This window comes from Equus asinus, chromosome 14, assembly GCF_041296235.1.
Source record: "Equus asinus isolate D_3611 breed Donkey chromosome 14, EquAss-T2T_v2, whole genome shotgun sequence".
NCBI classification, from domain to species: Eukaryota; Metazoa; Chordata; class Mammalia; order Perissodactyla; family Equidae; genus Equus; species Equus asinus.
Window position 1 is genome coordinate 32,008,283 of NC_091803.1, and position 19,524 is coordinate 32,027,806.

The window sequence follows — 19,524 nt, forward strand, 5'->3', positions numbered from 1 at the left end:
GTGGATATTGGGGTTGACAAAAAAAATCAGGTAAATGATTCGCTAGTGTATTTATAAAAATGCCTGCCACATTCATCATGAAAATGAAATGATTGGTGTTCATTTAACAGAAGGTAAACAGATCTTTTGATCAAAAATATGTTATTTACCTCTGTGCTCTTTATCAGAGATGGTTTGTGAAGTTTCATACTTAAAGAGGAAGTATAGTTTTTTATTTTTAATATGAATCATTATGCTGAACAAAATGATTACAATTTCATTGGATTGTTATTTTGATATTTTATCAGGAACTATACATTTTTACTAATAATACATTTTGACATCAAATTTAAATTTTGTTTCTTCCTCTTCTAGATAAAGCCTCGAGTATATCAAGGTAAGATTTTAGGCTTTAGTTTTCTTTGTGATATTTTCTCAGTTCTGGTGTTTGATGTGGATTTTAATACAATTGGGAGTAAATACAGTGACTTCTGATGTCCAGTTGACCATTTAACACTTGAAGATGATACTCTTCCTGGGTTGGAGTCTAAGTGACAATGTAGAGGGAGTTGCCATCTATTGAGACAAGAGAACAGGAGGAGGAGCAGATCACGGGAGTAGGGACAATGGGATGAATTTAGTTTTGCGCAGAAATGTTTAGGAAGCAAGGGATGGTATGAGTCTGAAGTTTGGACATTGACATGACCTGTTTCTTGGTGAAATGTAAGATGATAGAACACCATTGAAACCTATCAAGAAGCTTGTGGCCTCGAAGAACCCAGATATTGCCAGGCAAAGTGTGTGTCACAACCATGGGTTATGAGTCTGAAGTGGAGGGAGCCACTCATGCCAGTGGAGAGTGAGGGGAAATGAACATGATGCAAAATAGGAATAAGACATTCTGTACAGGCTTTATAGACAGTGATAATTAAGTGGTTCGGTCTGTTGAGAGTCACAGTGGCTACCTGGCACTTAGTAGGCCCTCAACTGCTGGTATTTGTCGCCGTGAATGAGGCAGTGGTGGTGGTGAGAAGAGTGATCAGGATATCAGATCGCTCATTTTGGGTAAATAGAAGATAAGTTTGCACTTTGTAGTCAGGTAAGAGAATTAAATACCTTTGAGAGGAGTCTGGAATTGTGGCCTGTGTTCTGGAGCTTCACATGTGTTTTCCACCTATAATTGGGTGTTTTATGTGCACTGTTTTCCTGTAACAGTGATCAGTAACACTCTCATCTTGGGGCTGAGGAAGCTGGTCTTACAGGGATTGTGAGTTATCCAGGTCCTCTAGCAACTAATGGTAAGGCTGAGATTGTACTCAAGTGTGTTTGATTCCGAAGACCTTGTCCTCAAGAGCCTCCCACTGTGGTTCTCATGAAAGGCAATCTGCTGGGCAGCAGAAAGGCATTGGAGGCTTTCAAGTAGCCAGTCAAGTGACATTTAGAAGGACCTCTGTGGGTCATTTTAAAGGGTAGGTAGAAATGGAGAAAACCTGGAAGAAGTCAGGTGTTTTGTATTTTTGTTTCTTTTTCCTTTCGATTTTTGTTTTTTAAAGCAATTGCATTGATCTGTTTATTTTATTTGATAATTGGAAGACAGAATATAAGCACATCGGTTGCTTGATTTTTCTCTTGTTTCTCCTCTGGTGATGACAGGGCTGTTGAACTGTTCACATTTTCTAAGGATATTGTTTAATGATGGGATGTTAGGCTAAGACATTTTGTTCTATTTCCTCATCTTTGAAAAAAGATTAAATAGAAATCTCGCTGAAATAGGATCCTTATTTCCGTATTTGTTTCTTACATTTAAAATGCCACTGATGAAAACTGGCTTTCTCAGGGATCGTAGTCATACTAAAAAGTTATTTACACTCATAGTGCCAGTAATGTGCTTTTGCTGTTGACACATTGGGTAATTCCATTTTATCGGTTTTGGTAATAATCTTAGAAATGGTTTTTATCTCTTTTTAGTTAATTTGCATCAGATTTCTGAGAAAATTAAGAATTACATGAAGGAAAACTCACACAACTTGTCAAAAAATATCCATTTGTGAACAGAAAGTGTAATCATCCTTTACTTTTTATATTCATGGCTTCACCTTGAAGTACTTCCACTTTGTTCTAGTTCACTTATTTTTCTGTCTCTTTCATCCTAGGGTCCCATTTCATTACATTATGTAGCAGTCTAAATTCAAAGCAAGCATCTTATATGTAAGGTTCTGCTTTTTAAAATTTCTTTAAGGACTTATTCACGGGCGATAGGTTTTGCTATCAATATAATTAATATTTTTGAATTCTGAATCCTTTATTACATGTTTGTATAGATCAGTGAAGCAAAGAAAGGTGATCAAGAAACCAAAAGGCAAAATAAGATAATCTGTGATGAAAGCATGTGAATTTGAGGTAAAAATCCCTTCTTTTTCCTACATTACACTCTAAAAACAGAAGTAAAAGTAATGAGTAAATATTACTAATCTCTATGTGTTTTGTTGAAGAATAACATCAAAACACTTGAAGGCACTAACAAAATCATTAATGACATCATTCCACATATTTGGGTTAAGTTGCAATCTGAGAGAGATTGGAACATCAAGAATTGGGACCTAGGGGCCAGCTCCATGGCTGAGTGGTTAAGTTCGCGCGCTCCACTGCAGCAGCCCAGGGTTCGGATCCTGGGCTCGGACATGGCACCGCTCGTCAGGCAACGTTGAGGCGGCGTCCCACATCCCACAACTAGAAGGACCTGCAACTAAGATATACAACTGTGTACAGGGGGGTTTGGGGAGATAAAGCAGAAAAAAAAAAAAGATTGGCAACAGTTGTTAGCCCAGGTGCCAATCTTAAAAGAAAAAAAAAAAAAAGCAACTCCTCCATTTCCCCAAGTTTAAAAAAAAAAAAAAAAAGAATTGGGACTTAGTGAGAGTTTCGCTACTGTTATTACCATAATTTGACTTTTGAGCCTTTTTGTTCATTGGGTAAATTGAGCAGCCCTGCTTTCTTCCATGCTGTTCACTGCTGTTTTAAGTACCAATACCACGATGCTTTTTTTAATTTAAGGACTTAGGAAGAATTTTTTTTTGCAACCCTGGATTAATTTTTTTTAACGTCATTCAGCACTCTTTCCCCTCCAAGAAACACAGAGCTGGGAAATTGTAGGAGAGAGTACTAGAGATTTCTAGCCGCATTGAACAGTCCTATCCCTCTTAAGGCAGAGCACAGAATTTTCAAAGTGAATCTGGTGACATTTACCTTCCACTGAGGAAAGCTGTTCATTTGAGCTGTTTGGCTTCAAGGTTTTAGACCTTCTTTGCTTTTGCCTTGTCCCCCAGTCAAGTGTCCCATTATCTTGAAAGTAGGAAAGTTGGAGTGCCCATGAAATATTTGTGACTCGACTATTCTCTTAATTCCTCATTTCTTTCTGTGTTTGACTTTTCTCCTCGGTTCAAACTGGATCAGCTGCTTTTAATGATACAGGGGCTGATACAGGGTATGTTTTGTTGGCATTTCTTCTTTTAAGCATATCGTCCAGTGTTTCTTTTGAAATCTGGTACTTTTTTTTTTTAATGATTGGCATCTGAACTAACAACTGTTGCCAATCTTTTTTTTTCCTTCTTCTTCTTCTCCTCCCAAAGCCCCCCAGTACATAGTTGTATATTCTAGTTGTAGGTCCATCTGGCTGTGCTATGTGGGACGCTGCCTCAGCATGGTCTGATGAGCGGTGCCATGTCTGTGCCCAGGAACTGAACTGGTGAAACCCTGGGCCGCCAAAGCAGAGCACGTGAACTTAACCACTTGGCCACAGGGCCGGCCCCTAGTACATGTTTTGTTTCTATCCTACATGCAGATAGGAAAGGAAAAAGCTACAGAGAACTTAAAAGGTGATATTTCTATGAGCACTTCAGAAATAAATTACCTGTATTTGTTGCAAGATTTTAATTGTACACCTCAGCTTTGATGAAAAACAAATATGTCTTAGAATATTAAATTTGTATGTTCTCTATTAGGAATTTTTCTACTTGGCATCTAAGTCATTAGTGAGAATGTTTTGCTTTAAGTTCGAATCCCCCTTAATGAATTTCATGTCAGTAAAGCAAAATTGAAGTCTGAAGAACACCATGTACAGAAGGAAAATGCTCAGCTTAAGATCAAGAAGGAGCAGATAACAAAACGTTCCTCCCATAGCTTATAAAAATCAGAGAACTAAACATTATTACTTCCTTTTAAATTTTATTTTTAATCGTGGTAAAATACACGTAACATAAAGTTCACCATCAGAACCATTTTGAAATGTACATTTTAATAATGTTAAGTATATTCACATTGTTGTACAATCATTACTTCTTGACTGTCTTTTCTCAGATCTTTCTTAAAGTCAGGAGATACGAGTGCGGGATTCAAGGCAGAGAACCTCGATGTCTAATAAATGTAATCTGGAAGGTATGTTGCTTGTTGGGAAGAAAACCCCATATAGTAAAAATGAGTTTGCACTGGGAATGTAAAAAGTGGCTTCAGATTCTCTCCTTTCTCCTCTCTCCACTGCAACCAAATTCTTGGGAAGATGTGCACACACACAAAGAAAATTTTTTTATGTTTTACAGAAAGGAAAAAGAAACTAGAAGACAGCTGAGAGGCATTGCGATCTATTAAAGTGGCAAAGTAAGCCGAATTAAAAATGCTAAAGAAGAACATAGGCAGTCCTTTAAAAAATTGTTTTATTGAGGTCATAATGGTTTATAACATTGTGATATTTCAGGTGTACATTATTATTTATCAGTTTCCATATAGACTGCCTTGTGCTCAACACCAGTAGTCTAATTTTTGTCCATCACCATATATATGTGCCTCTTTACCCCTTTCGCCCACGCCCCCCCCCCCCCTTCCCCTTCCCCTTCCCCTTCCCCTTCCCCTGTGGTAACCACTAATCTGTTCTCTTTGTTCTTATGTTTATCTTCCACATATGAGTGAAATCATGCAGTGTTTTGTCTTTCTCTGCTTGGCTTATTTCGGTTAACATAATACTCTCAAGTTCCAGCCACATTGTTGTAAATGGGATGATTTTTTTTTTTTTTTGAGGAAGATTAGCCCTGAGCTAACATCTGCCACCAATCCTCCTCTCTTTGCTGAGGAAGACTGGCCCTGAGCTAACATCCATGCCCATCTTCCTGTAGTTTTCATGTGGGACGCCTGCCACAGCATGGCTTGACAAGCAGTGTCATGTCCACACCCGGGATCTGAACTGGTGACCCCTGGGCCGCCGAAGTGGGACGTGTGAACTTAACCAGTACGCCACCAGGCCGGCCCTGATTTTGTCTTTTTTATGGCTGAGTAGTATTCCATTGCATATATACACCACATCTTTATCCATTCATCACTAGTGGGCTCTTGGGTTGCTGCCATGTCTTGGCTATTGTGACTAATGCTGCAATGAATATAGGGGTGCATAAATCTCTTTGAATTGTTGATTTCAAGTTCCTTGGATAAATACCCAGTAGTGGGATAGCTGAATTTCTGATTTTTTGAGAAATCTCTGTCCTGTTTTCCATAGTGGCTGCACCAGTTTGCATTCCTGCCAGCAGTGTATAAGGGTTCCATTTTCTCCACATCCTCTCCGACATTTCTTACTTTTTGTCTTGGTAATCATAGCTACTGTAACAGGTGTAAGGTGATATCTTAGTGTAGTTTTGACTTGCATTTCCCTAATGATTAGTGATGTTGAAGATCTTTTCATGTACCTGTGGCCATTGTATATCTTCTTTGGAAAAATGTCTATTCATATCCTTTTTGATCAGGTTGTTTGTTTTGTTGTTGTTGAGTTGTATGTGTTCTTCCTATATTTTGGAAATTAACCCATGTCAGATACATGATTTGCAAATATTTTCTCCCAGTTGGTGGGTTGTATTTTCGTTTTGTTCATGGTTTCCTTTGCCTTGGAGAAGCTTGTTAATCTGATGTAGTCCCATTTTTTTTTTTGTTTCCCATGCCTGAGTAGACATGGTATTCGAAAATATGCTAAGACCAATGTCAAAGAGTGTATTGCCTATATGTTGTTCTAGGTTTTTTATGGTTTCCGGTCTTACCTTCAAGTCTTTAACCCTTTTTGAGTTAATTTTTGTGTATGGTGTAAGATAATGGTCTACTTTCATGCTTTTGCTTGTGGCTGTCCAGTTTTCCCAACACCATTTATTGAAGAGACTCTCCCGTCTCCCTTGTATGGTCTTGGCTCCTTTGTTGAAGATTTGCTGTCCATAGATGTATGGTTTTATTTCTAGGCTTTCAGTTCTGTTCCATTGATCTGTGTGTCTGTTTTTGTGCCAGTACCATGCTGTTTTGATGACTATAACTTTGTAGTAGATTTTCAAGTCAGGGATTGTGATGCCTCCAGCTTTGTTCTTTTTTCTCATGATTGTGTTCACTATTTTGGGTCTTTTGTTGTTCCATATAAATTTTGGGATTCTTTGTTCTATTTCCATGAAGAACGTCATCGGAATTCCGTTTGGGGTTGCACTGAATCTGTAGATTGCTTTAGGTAACATGGACATTTTAACTATGTTTGTTCTTCCAATCCATGTACACGGAATATCTTTCCATTTCTTTATGTCATCTTCGATTTCTTTCATTAATGTCTAAAAGTTTTCATTGTATGGGTCTTTCACCTCCTTGGTTAAATTTATTCCTAGATACTTTTTTCTTTTTGTTGTGATTGTAAATGGGATTGTATTCTTGAGTTCTCTTTTCTGTTAGTTCTTTGTTAGAGTATAGAAATGCAACTGATTTTTGTAAGTTGATTTTGTACCCGGCAACTTTGCTGCTGTTGTTGATTATTTCTAATAGTTTTTTGATGGATTCTTTAGGGTTTACTGTGTATAGAATCATGTAATGTGTAAACAGCAGGAGTTTCACTTCTTCCTTGCCAATTTAGATATCTTTTATTTCTTTTTCTTGCCTAATTGCTCTGGCCAAAACCCCCACTACTGTGTTGAATAAGAATGGCAAGAGTGGGCATCCTTGTCTTGTTTGTGTTCTCAGAGGGGTGGCTTTCAGTGTTTCCCCTTGAGTATGATATTGGCTGTGGATTTGTCATGCATGGCTTTTATTATGTTGAGGTAGTTTCCTTCTGTACCCATGTTATTGCAAGTTTTCATCATAAATGGATGCTGCATTGTGTCAAATGCTTTCTCTGCACCTATTGAGATGATCATGTGGTTTTTAGTCGTCATTTTGTTAATGTGGTATATCACATTGATTAATCTGCGAGTGTTGAACCGTCCCTGTGTCCTTGGTATAACTCCCACTTGATCGTGGTGTATGATCTTTTTAATGTATTGTTGTACTTGTTTTGCCAGTATTTGTTGAGGATTTTTGCATTTGTGTTCATCTGCGATATTGGCCTGTAATTTTCCTTCTTTGTGTTGTCTTTGTCTGGCTTTGGGATCAGGGTACTGTTGGCCTCGTAGAATGAATTAGGAAATGTTCTGTCTTTGTCAGTTTTTTGGAGTAGTTGAGAAGGATAGGTATTAAATCTTCTTTGAATGTTTGGTAGAATTCTCCAGAGAAGCCATCTGGTCCTATACGTTTATTTTTTGGGAGGTTTTTGATTGCTGTTTCAGTCTCTTTTCTTGTGATTGATCTATTCGGATTCTCTATTTCTTCTTGATTCAGTTTTGGGAGGTTGTATGACTCTAAGAGTTTATCCATTTCTTCTAGGTTATCCAATTTGTTGGCATGTGGTTTTTCATAGTATTCCCTTATAATCCTTTGTGTTTCTGTGGTATCTGTTGTAATTTCTCCTCTTTCATTTCTAATTTTATTTATTTGAGACTTTTTTCCTGGTGAGTCTGGCTAAAGGTTTGTCAATTTTGTTTATCTTCTCAAAGAACCAGCTCTTAGTTTCATTGATCCTTTCTGCTGTGTTTGTTTTGTTTCTGTTTTCATTAATTTCTGCTCTAATTTTTATTATTTCCCTCCTTCTGCTGACTTTGGGCTTTGTTCTTATTTTTCTAGTTCTGTTAGGTCTACTTTAAGATTACTTATTTGGAACATAGGCATTCTTGAGGAAATCTGTGGACAAAAATAGATTATCACAGAAGAGTAAGATATTTATATGTTGATTGGTACAAATACTGTTGTGTTAGTGAAGGTGTGGAACAATGTAGATAATTATAATTATTTTAGAATATTTACCACCATATTTTTGCCATATTCATTCTACAGAGAAATGTGTTTCTCCTTTCTGCCTTGATTTTGTAATCTGCATCTTGCTTTCCATTCTCACTGATTATCAGAGATTCTTATTTGTAATTAATTTAAGATTGGAGGGAGTACTGGCACCAGCTTTAATCACTTCATTGTCTGGAACCCACTGGGTTTATTTACATTGTACTCTAGATTTCAGTCCCATAATATTGTTTTGACCTGCCTTATGTCTGTCATTTCTTATTAAATTCTAGACATTGGGTAGAAAATATTTAGAGAAAAATTGAGGCCTCGTGTTGTGTTATCTTGCTGCAGAAAATCTGGGAGTTTACATCTGGCGGGTGATCAGGGACGCCAGCAGTACTGAATCCTATTCATCCAGTTAGCAACTCAGACCATTCACTGAAGGCTCAATCCCTCCTAAGGCCAGTGTGTTTTCTGTCCACCTTTATTCTTAGTCTGTAATCTCCTGGATCCCAACTAAGGCCTGCAGGTTTTTCTAGGGATGACCTTCATTTAGTGACTGTGAACTCCAGTTGTTTTACTTCTGTGCCCGTGGATGTGTGCAAATGCTGCATAGCTTCTTTGCATCTCAGTAGTCTCCTCTGGAATTACTTGATGAATTGCTTGATGAAAGTGGCCCCAAATGCCAGGCTGACCTTAATCCTGGGCTTCCTTCTTCTCCATCTTATCCTCATGTTTCTTTACTGGATTGGTAGCAATTTGGTGCATTCTATCATGAATTTCATATTTTGGCCAATGTTTCCTATTGTTCCAAGGGGAAATGAGGGACTTCAGACCCACTCATCCATGTTCAAAAGTGAAACTTTTCTTATATTCCCTCAAGAGTCAGGTTTGTGTTATCCTTTCCCAAGCCCAGGGTTGAGATTGCTATGTCCTTACTTGCATCTTGTTTACATTAAACCATGAGATATTTTAGGGTGGGGATAGTGCCCTCCAGTCCCACTGTATCCTCAGTACCTTACAATGCACCCACTACATTCCAATCAGTCCAGAAAGCATTTGCTGAAAGAATGCTGAGTGGAGTCACATGGAAGGAAGTGAGTGGAGTCATGTGGAGGGATGTGGGTGGTCAGTGGAAGGAAGTGGTGAAGTCACATGGATTAGTAGGGTTAGTGTTACGGTAGTAAAAGGAAAGAAGGGACTTGAGGATTATCCTAGCCAATTATTGGTTGAGCATAACATCTCATTTGTTGAGATGGGGAAGATGGGGACAGGTTTGGGGTTTGATCTCTTTCTTAATGGGCCAACATACAGCATAAGCAAATCAATCCACCTCATTTGAAAGTTTTAGCCACTCTTGGAACCCCAACATGGTGGAGGTGGTGTGCATAGTGGTTAAATGCAGTCTCTGAAGTGAGATTGCCTAGGATTATCTCTCAAGGGCTTTCTAGCTGTGTGATCCTGACTGGTTGCTTAACCTCTCTTTGCCTCACTTTCCTCATCTGTAAAATGGGGATAATGAAACCTAGCTCCCAGTGATGTTGTGAGAACTAGATGAATGCCCAGCCTATTGTAAATACTCATCAAATGTGGCTATTATGGCTTCCCTTGTAGTTGTGTCTGAATTCCAGGCCAAACAGCTCTTCTAATGCAGCACCAACCAGGAAAAAGTGGGAATGAATAAAACAGGGCTGACGACACTCAGGGGCTATTATTATCCAGCCCCCACCCACCCACCACAATGATATATAATTTTATTGGAGTAGCTCCACTTAGAAAATGATACCAGGACCTGGAAAATGGGCACTTTCCCTCCTGGCTTTGGAAAAGCTACAGTTCTTCCTTGACTCTTGGTTTCTTCTCTTGTCTTGGAGGTCCTTTTGGCTTAGCCACCCTTTCCTCCTTCTGAGCTGTTTCCTTCTGTTCAGCTGGCTCTTCCGGCTTGATCCCATTCTCCAGCTCAGGCAGCTTCTGCTCAGGTAACTCTTTCTGCATAAAAGGTACCACTTCTTCCTCAGCTAATACCTCCTCTTCTGTCACTTCACTTTGTTCAATAGACAATAGCTGTTCAAGAAAAGAAGGGAGGGAGGGAAGGAAGAAGGAAGATAAAGAGGCAAGAAATATGTGATAATTGTGATTATAATTGCCAAGGCCACTTTTTCTGGAAGTGCCCAGAGAGAGGCACCTGAGTGATCCTCTTAGATGCAAAGGTTCATTTGGCTTGGTTGGGGACATTCTCAACTGTGATTTTGCCCCTCCAATAACAGGACCTTTGGGGAACCAGCCTTCCTCCACTCTTAAGTCCACAGATATGGCTGCCCCCATGCCTGGCTCCACGGCTGAGCATGTGACCCAGGCCTCGCTAATGAGATCCCTGTCCAGGACATTTGCTAGGACTACTAAGAAGTAGGTGCTTTCTCTCTAAGCTGGGAAGATAGTACTTTAGAGCTATTGGTCAATCTTTGACCCTCCATGGGGAAGTGACTGCTTGGGAAAGAAGCCAACATAGAGGAAAACAGAGATGGGGAGACAGAAAATGAATTTCAGCTGGATCCACTCATGCCTAATGTTCTGCCAGTTATATAGGATAAATTCCCGTTGTTGCTTAAGCCACAGAGTCGTGATTCTGACATTGGCAACTGAAGGGTCCTAACTAATACAGATGGCAACTTCCAGCAGATGGCCTCACTAAGGCATGAACAGGATTAGGAGAGAATGGGGATTGTCATCCCAACCATCAGGAGAATAATACCACAGGGCAGTATGCCATCAAGACATCTGGTTACCAACTCAGGAACAGTGGACCCAGGGAAGCAGCCTTGGGAGCTGTGTGAGACCTCAGAGACTTTGCCCCTCCAAGTGTTTCTGAAGTCTGCCATTGCTGCTTCCTTGTAGAACGTGCCTTTGAAATAAAATCATCCAAACTGGATGGTTGCTCAGCCATCTTCAGGTATCTCCAGAGTGCACAAGAATAATGGAATTCTTGGCACGCTCTTTCCTAGTCCACTGAGGTCTCGATGATTCTGTGTGGGAAAGAATAACCCAGGGTGCTGCTGTTTGCCTTACCTCATCTTCATCCTCAATCCTGGTCTTCCTTTGACTTTCCAGGAAGTCTGAAAAGCCCTTCATGGTGTGTTCTCCCTTATACGGTACAGCCTAGGAAGGAAACAGAACAGGGTCAAAATGGTAGCCTCTTCCTGCAGGGATTCCTTCATAGGTAAATCCAGAGTCCCATTCCATTCCTAACCACCTGAGTACAGTGGGCAGGTTGCTTAACCTCTCTGAGCCTCCATTACCATGGCTCCAAGAGAAGGATAATAAAAATTTCTCCATCCACAATGATTGGGTCAGGGACTAGCAACTGACCTAAGCTGGACCCCATCTGAGTTTTGAGACTTTTGTGGAAGCTAAAGGAAAACACTCTTTAACATGAACATGAGAGGGTCATTGGAGCTGAGAACGAATCTGATTTAATGGAAGGCAGAGCTGCAGATAGGGAGAAACCGAGTCTGCGCTAATGACACAACAACATTTCCAGTTATGTGAGTCCCAAGAGCCCCTCACTTGTTGAGAGTCGGTGGGGAAGAGCCTGAAGAAGGGGTACCAGTCCAGGTTCATCAGCTGAATATCATTTGCCGTGATGGCGATCTTGGCGATGGTGACTGTGGGGTGGTTTTGATATTTTCTGCCCAACTCCTCCAACACTGGGAACAGCGCCCTGCACTTTTCAGACCAGGGTGCATCTGGAAGAGAGGGGCCATTGCGCAGGCTCACACTAATGAGGACTCTGAAAGCCAACACTGGTCCATAAACACCATCACTGTGTTCTACTAATGGTTCTGCTGCTTTGCAAATTGCATTCCTTCTCTGTTTTAATGGTATATTAGATTATTTTACATTTCAGACATAGTACCTGATCATTATTAAATAAGTCAGAAAAATATTAACCTACTCTCCTTTCGCCCAGATGCTAACACTTTTAGCATGCTGGGACATTTTCTTCTATTCTTTGTTTTTCCTTTAACATAGCTTTCCACTCCAGATGAAGAAGAAAACCAGGAAAATATCTATGCTAGTTGCTTCCTCATGTTCTGCCAGTAAGTGAGTGTGTGTGCGTGTGTGTGTGAGTGAGTGTGAGAGGGAGAGAGCATGCAAGAGTTTTCCAACAGAGCTTAAACTTGTAGCCGAAGATCACCCAGTGAGTTAAGCAGAGGAAGGGGGATTTGAAGACAGGTTGCTTTGACTTGTGAACATTATACCACGCTGCCTTTCAGTCTGGTGGAGAGAATGCACCCAAGAAGTGAACAGGAGGTTGTGACAGGTACCACTATGCCCGGAAAGGGGACACTGGACTTCCTTGTGGGATAGTTCCTTGAGCTGTGATTTTTGCCCAGGCACCCAGCCCTCTGGAGAGAAATCAGGGATCAGCTCCAACACAGAAGGGAAATTGAAACTTGTCTGCTGGTCATTCCATTAGTTTCTGGCTGTGCAGGAGGAGTGGCCTCAGAGGCCCTGGACACTCCACATTTGGATGATCACCCCTCCATTTACAAACCAAGTGCCTCCAGGACCACCTGCTCTGCCAGCAGCGGCCCCGCAGCTCCCCGGGAGCCCAATGGGCCCTGAGTTGGAGCAGGAGGGAGTATAATGGCTGCAGTCCCAGGGGGCCAATGTGACAGTCCTGCTTCCAAGAAAATGATGCTGTTTTTACCTTTCACCAGAAACAAATGGGCACTCTCATAACTCCAGGTGTCAGGTAAGTACAGAAAGGACCACCGCAGCCTCTCATTTAAAGGCAACAGATCATGGTTAGTTAGCCACGCAGACCTTAAACACTGCACCCTGTGGATGAGAGTCCAATTTCAGTGAGATTTAAAAGGCCTGCATGATGCAATCCAGCCCTCCTTTCACCCTCCATGAAGTGATGGGATCAGAGCTCGAATTGAACTTTTTGCCTTGCAGCTTATTTACAGTGTGGCCTGAGGTAAGGCAGTTAACCTCTGTAAGGCTGGGTTCCCTGATCTGTATTGTGGAGCAATTCGCTGGCCCTTCCTAAGAGGCTTGTTTTGAGGAGGCAATGAGAGCAGGTGTGTAAACCGCAAGCTCATGTGTGGCTCATGGTACGTGCTCAATAAATGGTAACTGCGTGTTAAATAAAAGAGATGTCTGAAGCAGCTTCATTGTCACCCTTCTCTGCGTCTCAGGCTGGGAGACAGGGTCCCTGGCTTTGGCTCTCACATGCAAATCAGAAACTGGGGAAGGGGCCAGAGTCCTTAGGTGAGCACTGGAAATAATTATAACAATAGGAATAATAATAGCAATGATAGCTGTCATTTATCAAGTGCTTACAACATGCCAGACACTGTGCTAAGTCCTTTACTTGCATGATTTGGGTCCCCCGCTTGGCCACACCAGCTCGGGTAGGTTAAATACAGCACATTTGGTAAGTCACATAAAGCCAGAAGCAGAGGGATTCAGTCCAGCCGTTACCAGCATACGCACTGGAGTCAGGCTGCTTAGGTTTCAATGCCAGTTCCAGGACTTACTAGCTGCGTGACTTTGGAAAAGTTTCTTCTCCTCCCTGGGACTCTGTTTAGTCGTCTGTAAAGTGGGAACAACAATAGTAGCTACTTTCAAAAGTATGTTTTGAGGATTAAATGAGATAACGTAGAGAATGGCTCAGCACAAGGCCTGGTGTACCATGGCATTCAGTCAGTGTTAGCCATCAGCTTTATTATTGTTATAGTCACAGGCCTGGATTAAGTGGAAGGTATTTTACCCATTCCAAGAATTCGATTTTTGAGGAGCGTTGCACTGTAGCTGATTACTGTCTTGATCCAAACTCTTTGGATGTCTGAAGACCATTTGTGGCATGGTGCTTTGATAGATTTTGGAGATTTGGGTGCCCAAGAATTCAGGAACCACACTTGTAAAGTAATGTCAGGGCTATTGCCTCCCGTGGCCTCTGTGGAAGTACTTACAGAACATCACAAATAAGTCCCTTTCCTTGGTGATGACATTGAAGTTCTTCCCAACAAGCTGCTTAACCGTCCCCTGGTCCCAGTATTTTGGAATCTCTTCACTGGATTGATGGTTCTAGGAAGGAAATTTGAGAGGTCTGAGAGTCTCTGGAAAGGGGTTGGCAGTTGGGGCTCCCAGTCCTGACTGGGAAGAATGGAAAATTTTCTCTTCTTCTTACAAGAGACTTGGAAAGAGCTTGAAATGCTGAGACAGATCATGACTTGATGTCAAGCCTGGATTGTCCAGGGCCAGTTAGGATCAGAGGACTGACGAGGAGGCAGGGCTCCAAACTGGGACAGGTTCTAGCATTCTTGGAATTCTTAGATGAGAGTGGGGTTCATGTCTTTAACATCTTAGTTTGTTCTGCCCATAAAAAATTAGCTGTCCTCAATTTTCAGAGCATCAAAACCAAGATCATTTACATGACCTTTAAGATCTTTATCACACTTTGGTTCTTGCCAACCTCTCTAAACTCGTAACCATCCCTTGCGTTCTTTAGCTGTACTGGTCTTCTGTACCCCTTTGTGCTGTTCCTCTGCCTGGAGGGCCTCCCCACCTCGTTCCTACGTTCCCTTCTGCATCTGGTTAACTCAGATTTACCATTTAGAATGACCTCAAGGTAGGGCTTCCCTGACTCTCATCCAGACGAGGTCAGATCCTGCTCCCATACGTTCTCACAACACCTGGTGCTTGTATCTCTTATTCAGGTGTGTCATTTATACTTATTTTTCTGGTTATTTGATTAATGTGTCTTTACCACACTAGACAGAATATCACAAGGGACTTTTCTTCCCTTATCATTGAGTATCCACTGCCTGGTACATAGTAGGACCTCGATAAATATTTTGTGAATGAATGAGTGAAAGAATGAACCAAGCTCTTGCTTCTCTTTGAATGAAGTGGTATAAATTTCAGAACCTATATTTTTCTCTGCAACCATTGCTTCCTGACTATCTCTTGAATCCACACCCCTCTCTCTGTCTGCACTGCTACTACCCTAGTCCAGGAAGCCTTCCTCTCTCATCTAGATCACTGGAATAGCCTCCTAGTGTTCTCTCTGCATTGTCTCCTAATCCTCTGCTTGCCTTTATTCTCCTACAGGCAGAATTCTGCCTTCACCGTGCGCATGTAGCTTCCCATTGCTTTTAGGATACCAAATCCTTAATATACGTATAAGTCCTTGCTGTCAGGTCTGCTCAGCTCACCAGCCTTACTTCCGACGTTGCACTCCCTCATTCCTGCCCCAGCCTCTGGAAAGGACTTGAAGATTCTTTTCAAGGGGGCATAAAGGGGAGTGGGGGCTGGGCATGGAAGATGGGAAATGGTGAACATGATGGAGAATTAGGAATGGGCCAGATCAGGCAGATCTCATCACTCATGTGAAGGATACTCATCTTTATTGTAAGAGCACAAGAGCACCTGTTGGTCATGGAGATGGAGACGGACACCTTCTGAGGTATAACTGGAGGGAAGAGAGAGGATGGGTAGAGCTCCAGGTACATTTGTAGATGGGGGGATGGAAAGTGAAGGGTCCCCTGTGTGAAGCCTTCTATTTTATTAGTGACACACGAGTCAAGTGCTCAGGTGAGACTGAAAGTAGGAATGGGGTATGAAGAGAAATAGATTCAGAGATTAAGAGAATGAATACACTAAGAGAAACAAAGAGACGTTAGGACATTTCTAAGTGCCGATGGGAGGTTTGGTTTGTGATTCCTTGAAGCCAGCCTGCCTCACAGTGATGTTCTTTTTCTCCAGGATGGGCCTGGAAGCAGCAGTGATGAGATTTTCACATATTTATGTATACAGGGTAACTATTCAGGTTCAAAACTGATTTGGCTTGAAGTAAAAAAGCCTGAGTTGTGGCCTATCAAATATACATTGTACATCTGCTTTAACCATTGAAAAATGCACTCTCTTAGGATAAGAATGCACACTTCCCCTCCTACACCCAATTGGTAACATGCTATTGGTAACACCCTATTGGTAACGCCCTATTGGTAACTCCCTGATTAGTCCCTTTCCTAACATCAGGGTCATGTTGACCTGCTAATTTGCAACTAAATACTTCTTTGAAACTTTGATGAAAATGTATTCTGGGTGTATTTTTTGTTCTAAAAAGATATGAGACCATACTGAAAACCATGCTTCTCCAGAATGCGTTCTAAGGCCTTCCCAGGTTATAATCCCCACTGTAACTCAGGTAAAACACACCTTATTTTTCTTATCTATAGATTGGTTATTTTCATTGAGAGTAGGGAAAGTAAGTGGGTTCAACGGGGTTGTGATTTTGTCTGGTAAATACTACAGGATGTTGAGGAGGTAGAAAGTGGAGGGGATACGGGAGCTAAGGGGGTCATGACCAGAGAGATGAGCCATGGAATCCAAGTTCACAAAGGAGAGCACTAAAAAGATTGTGGAATGGGATCAGAAGGTTGGAGGCCATGAAAAGTGTAAGGAATTGTAGCCATGTGACAACTAGAGAAGGGATCTAAGAGGATGGAAAGCTTGAAACCAGGCTTTCAGAGGGGCTGCCATCTCTAGAGTGTGTCCATAAGAGCGAGTGGCTGAGATGGCATGGACATACCAATTGTAGGAGAAAAGACCAGGGTTTTGGATATTGACATTACTGGAAATGATGGCAGAGTATGGAAGAAGGGCAAGTGAGGAGCTGAAGTCCTCAGAGGCTGAGGGAGGTGATCAGAGAACAGCAACAGGAGGCAGGATCAGGTGATCAAAAGTCCAAAGGCATGGGCTCCCAAGGGTCTGGAGTTGTTGAAGGTAGGAGGAGGACAAATGGTTTGGAAGCAGAGTGGAGGAGACCTGCCTCACCACTTGGCCTGTGATAATGTGCATCAGAGAAACAACAGCTTTCACTTGATAAGGCTGTGGGGGAGGCAGTGTGTGGGAGAGCAGACAGAAGGTAATGGGTGTCCTCAGAGGTAAGGTTCTGGTACATTCTGGTTTGTCCCGAGAGTCCCAATTTATTCCTGGTGTTCCAGAAATACTTTTTAAAAATACCCCATTACTCTCAAAAGTGTCCCCATTTAGAAAGTAAAAAGTCTAGTCACCTAAATTGGCAGAGTGGTTGAGGATACAGCAATTCCTCAATAAACAGCAGGTGATGGTGTGTGTTAGGTAGCCATCATTTTGCAGCCTCTCTTCCCTTTTAGCAAAATTGGCTCCCTTCTAATCCCTCAAAGAAAAGCTCCCTAAAGCCTTTGAGGTTAAATCCCGATTGCTGAATACATTCCACCCCAACTACTCCCCGAAGCAAGCATCTTCCCTTGGGCCAAGTGAATCTTTCACATTAGAGTCTGAAAGAAGAGTAAGAGCCGCCTTTTGGAGGATGTTAGCACTGGGAGCGCCTGCTTTTCAATTGGAAATTCCTGCAGAGGAAATGCCTTTACTCTAAGAATAAAGAATTAATGGTGGAATTATAGAGTCAAGACAGGTCAAAAGTTGAATAGATTTGAGGTGGGAGATGGAGGTATTTCCCCACATTGAACCATGAGGTTGACCTTTATCCTGCCTCCCCATTCAGATAACTAAAGCCAGCAGAATGACCAAAAAGAGATAATTCTGAGATTCTGGATAAACCTTGTCTAAGAACAAACTTACCTTGGCACTTTTATTCAGGAAGCTGCAGCTGAATTTCTTGAAGTTTTTGTAGTTTATCTCCTTGGAAGGCATTTTGTACCTCACTTCAGAGCTTAAGTTTAAGATCTGGACAGATGGGATACTGACCTCTGTGATCCGGAAGTGTTTGAAGACATGTCTGTTTGTGGGTTCATCTGCATCCACAAGGATGAAAAGGATCTGCCAAATCAAGTGAAACCTGTCTCTCTCTGGATTTGAGGCCATGAAAAAGGTAAGGAATTGGAATTGGGTAAGGAATCCCTTACCAAGGGTGAGAAAGTGTTGGGAAGTTGTAGGAGGGGACTAATGGAATGCAAGTAGCAGGGTCTATGGAGTGCGTCTGAAAGACTTGACAAAGCCTCCCTTCCATCAGGCAAGTGCAGCCCTGTTCCCCATTGCAGACACGGGCATTGGCCATCAGCCTGGTGTCGCCATCCTTGTGCAGGGCACCAGCCACACAACTGTAGCAAGTCAGGAGGTCCTGAGCTTTCATCTCTCAGTTCCTTGAGCAAAACAGTAAGTTCCGCTGTCTGTGCCTCAGTTTCCTTATCTGTAAAGTGGTAATTATAGTAGTACCCACCTTATAGGGTTGCTAAGAATTAAGCAGGATGATATATGTAAAAGCTTAGTTCAGTGACTGAGAGGTAGAAAATGTTCAATACATGTCAGTTCATCATTATTCTAAATTATTCTTCTACCAAGGAAATTCGTGACTTCATTCACTCTTTCATTCAATAGATATTTGTGGAGTGCCTACCAGGCATTTTCCTAAGTGCTTGGGGTACAGTGCTGCCCAAGACAGACAAAATCTTGCCCTCATAAAGCTTATGTTCTCGTGGAGAAGACAGACAAAAACGTGTAAACAAATTAATAAATTCAGATAGCGAAGCGTGCCAACTAGACCATAAAACAGGGCACTGTGATAGAGTGACTGCACAGACGGGATGAGGTAGGGGCTCAGTATTAGATAGGAAGGTCAGGAGGAGTATCTGAGGAGGTGACATTTTAGCTGGGACCTGGGAGATGAGTAACAAATCAGGGGAACATTGATTCAGGCAGTGGAAACTGTGAGTGCAAAGGCCTACGGAGTGTTGAGAGGGAGTGTAGAGTGTTCTAGAATAGAAAGGAAAGGCCCATGTGGCTTCAGCACCATGAAGGAGAGAGTCATGGGAGACAAAGTCAGAGATGTGTCAGAGATGATGTCAGAACTCCAGTACAGAGCTTGGAGCACAGTTTTTGTCTGAATGAGACATGAGGCCACTGAAGAATAGTAAGCCAGAGAGTGACACGATAATTTTTAAAAGATTATTCTGGTTGCAGAGAAGAAACAAGAGTGGGAGCAGGGAGACCAGTTAGAGACTGCAGCAGACACCTGGCATCAGACACTCTCAAGTCATTCACCAATCAAAATATGAAGGGGCCTACTATGTGCCAAACACTCTTCTAGGGGGTAGGGAGACTGAAAAACAAAGCAGACCTTGTATACTTTCAACAAATGTTGGCTAGAGGTAAACAAGGTAAGATATGGGGGGTATGGCCTACTGGAATAATATTCATCCAGCTCTTTGTCTTTGGCTCTAAAATGGATCCCAATCAATAAATAGCATGTTGGAACTTGCTAATGGAGGTAAAGGCAATTTAGAACCTCATCTCACAGTATGTGCCAAAATGATTTCTTTAATTTTTTCAATGATCCACTGCTTGTTCAATAGCATATTTTTGAGTCTCCACATC

The 19,524-nt window shown here is 41.7% G+C and overlaps 1 protein-coding gene across 6 annotated transcripts in view; it reads left to right on the forward strand.

The window, feature by feature from the left end:
- The window catches only part of LOC106839006 (uncharacterized), an 85,509-nt gene that overhangs the window by 6,094 nt on the left and 59,891 nt on the right, over positions 1-19,524 (forward strand). For 3 of the 6 annotated variants that reach the window (XR_011494253.1, XR_011494254.1, XR_006513552.2), the window contains 4 exons: positions 355-376; positions 2,301-2,379; positions 4,336-4,413; positions 4,575-4,632. The exons of 1 other annotated variant lie outside the window; for it this stretch is intronic. Coding sequence is in view for 1 of the 5 variants with exons in the window: in XM_070484752.1 (XP_070340853.1) it covers positions 355-376; positions 2,133-2,187; positions 2,301-2,352 (129 nt within the window). In the remaining 4 variants the exon portion in view is untranslated. Of the gene's footprint in view, positions 1-354; positions 377-2,132; positions 2,188-2,300; positions 2,380-4,335; positions 4,414-4,574; positions 4,633-19,524 lie in introns of those variants that run through there. 2 more of the 6 variants (XM_070484752.1, XR_011494252.1) reach the window with 2 other exon arrangements.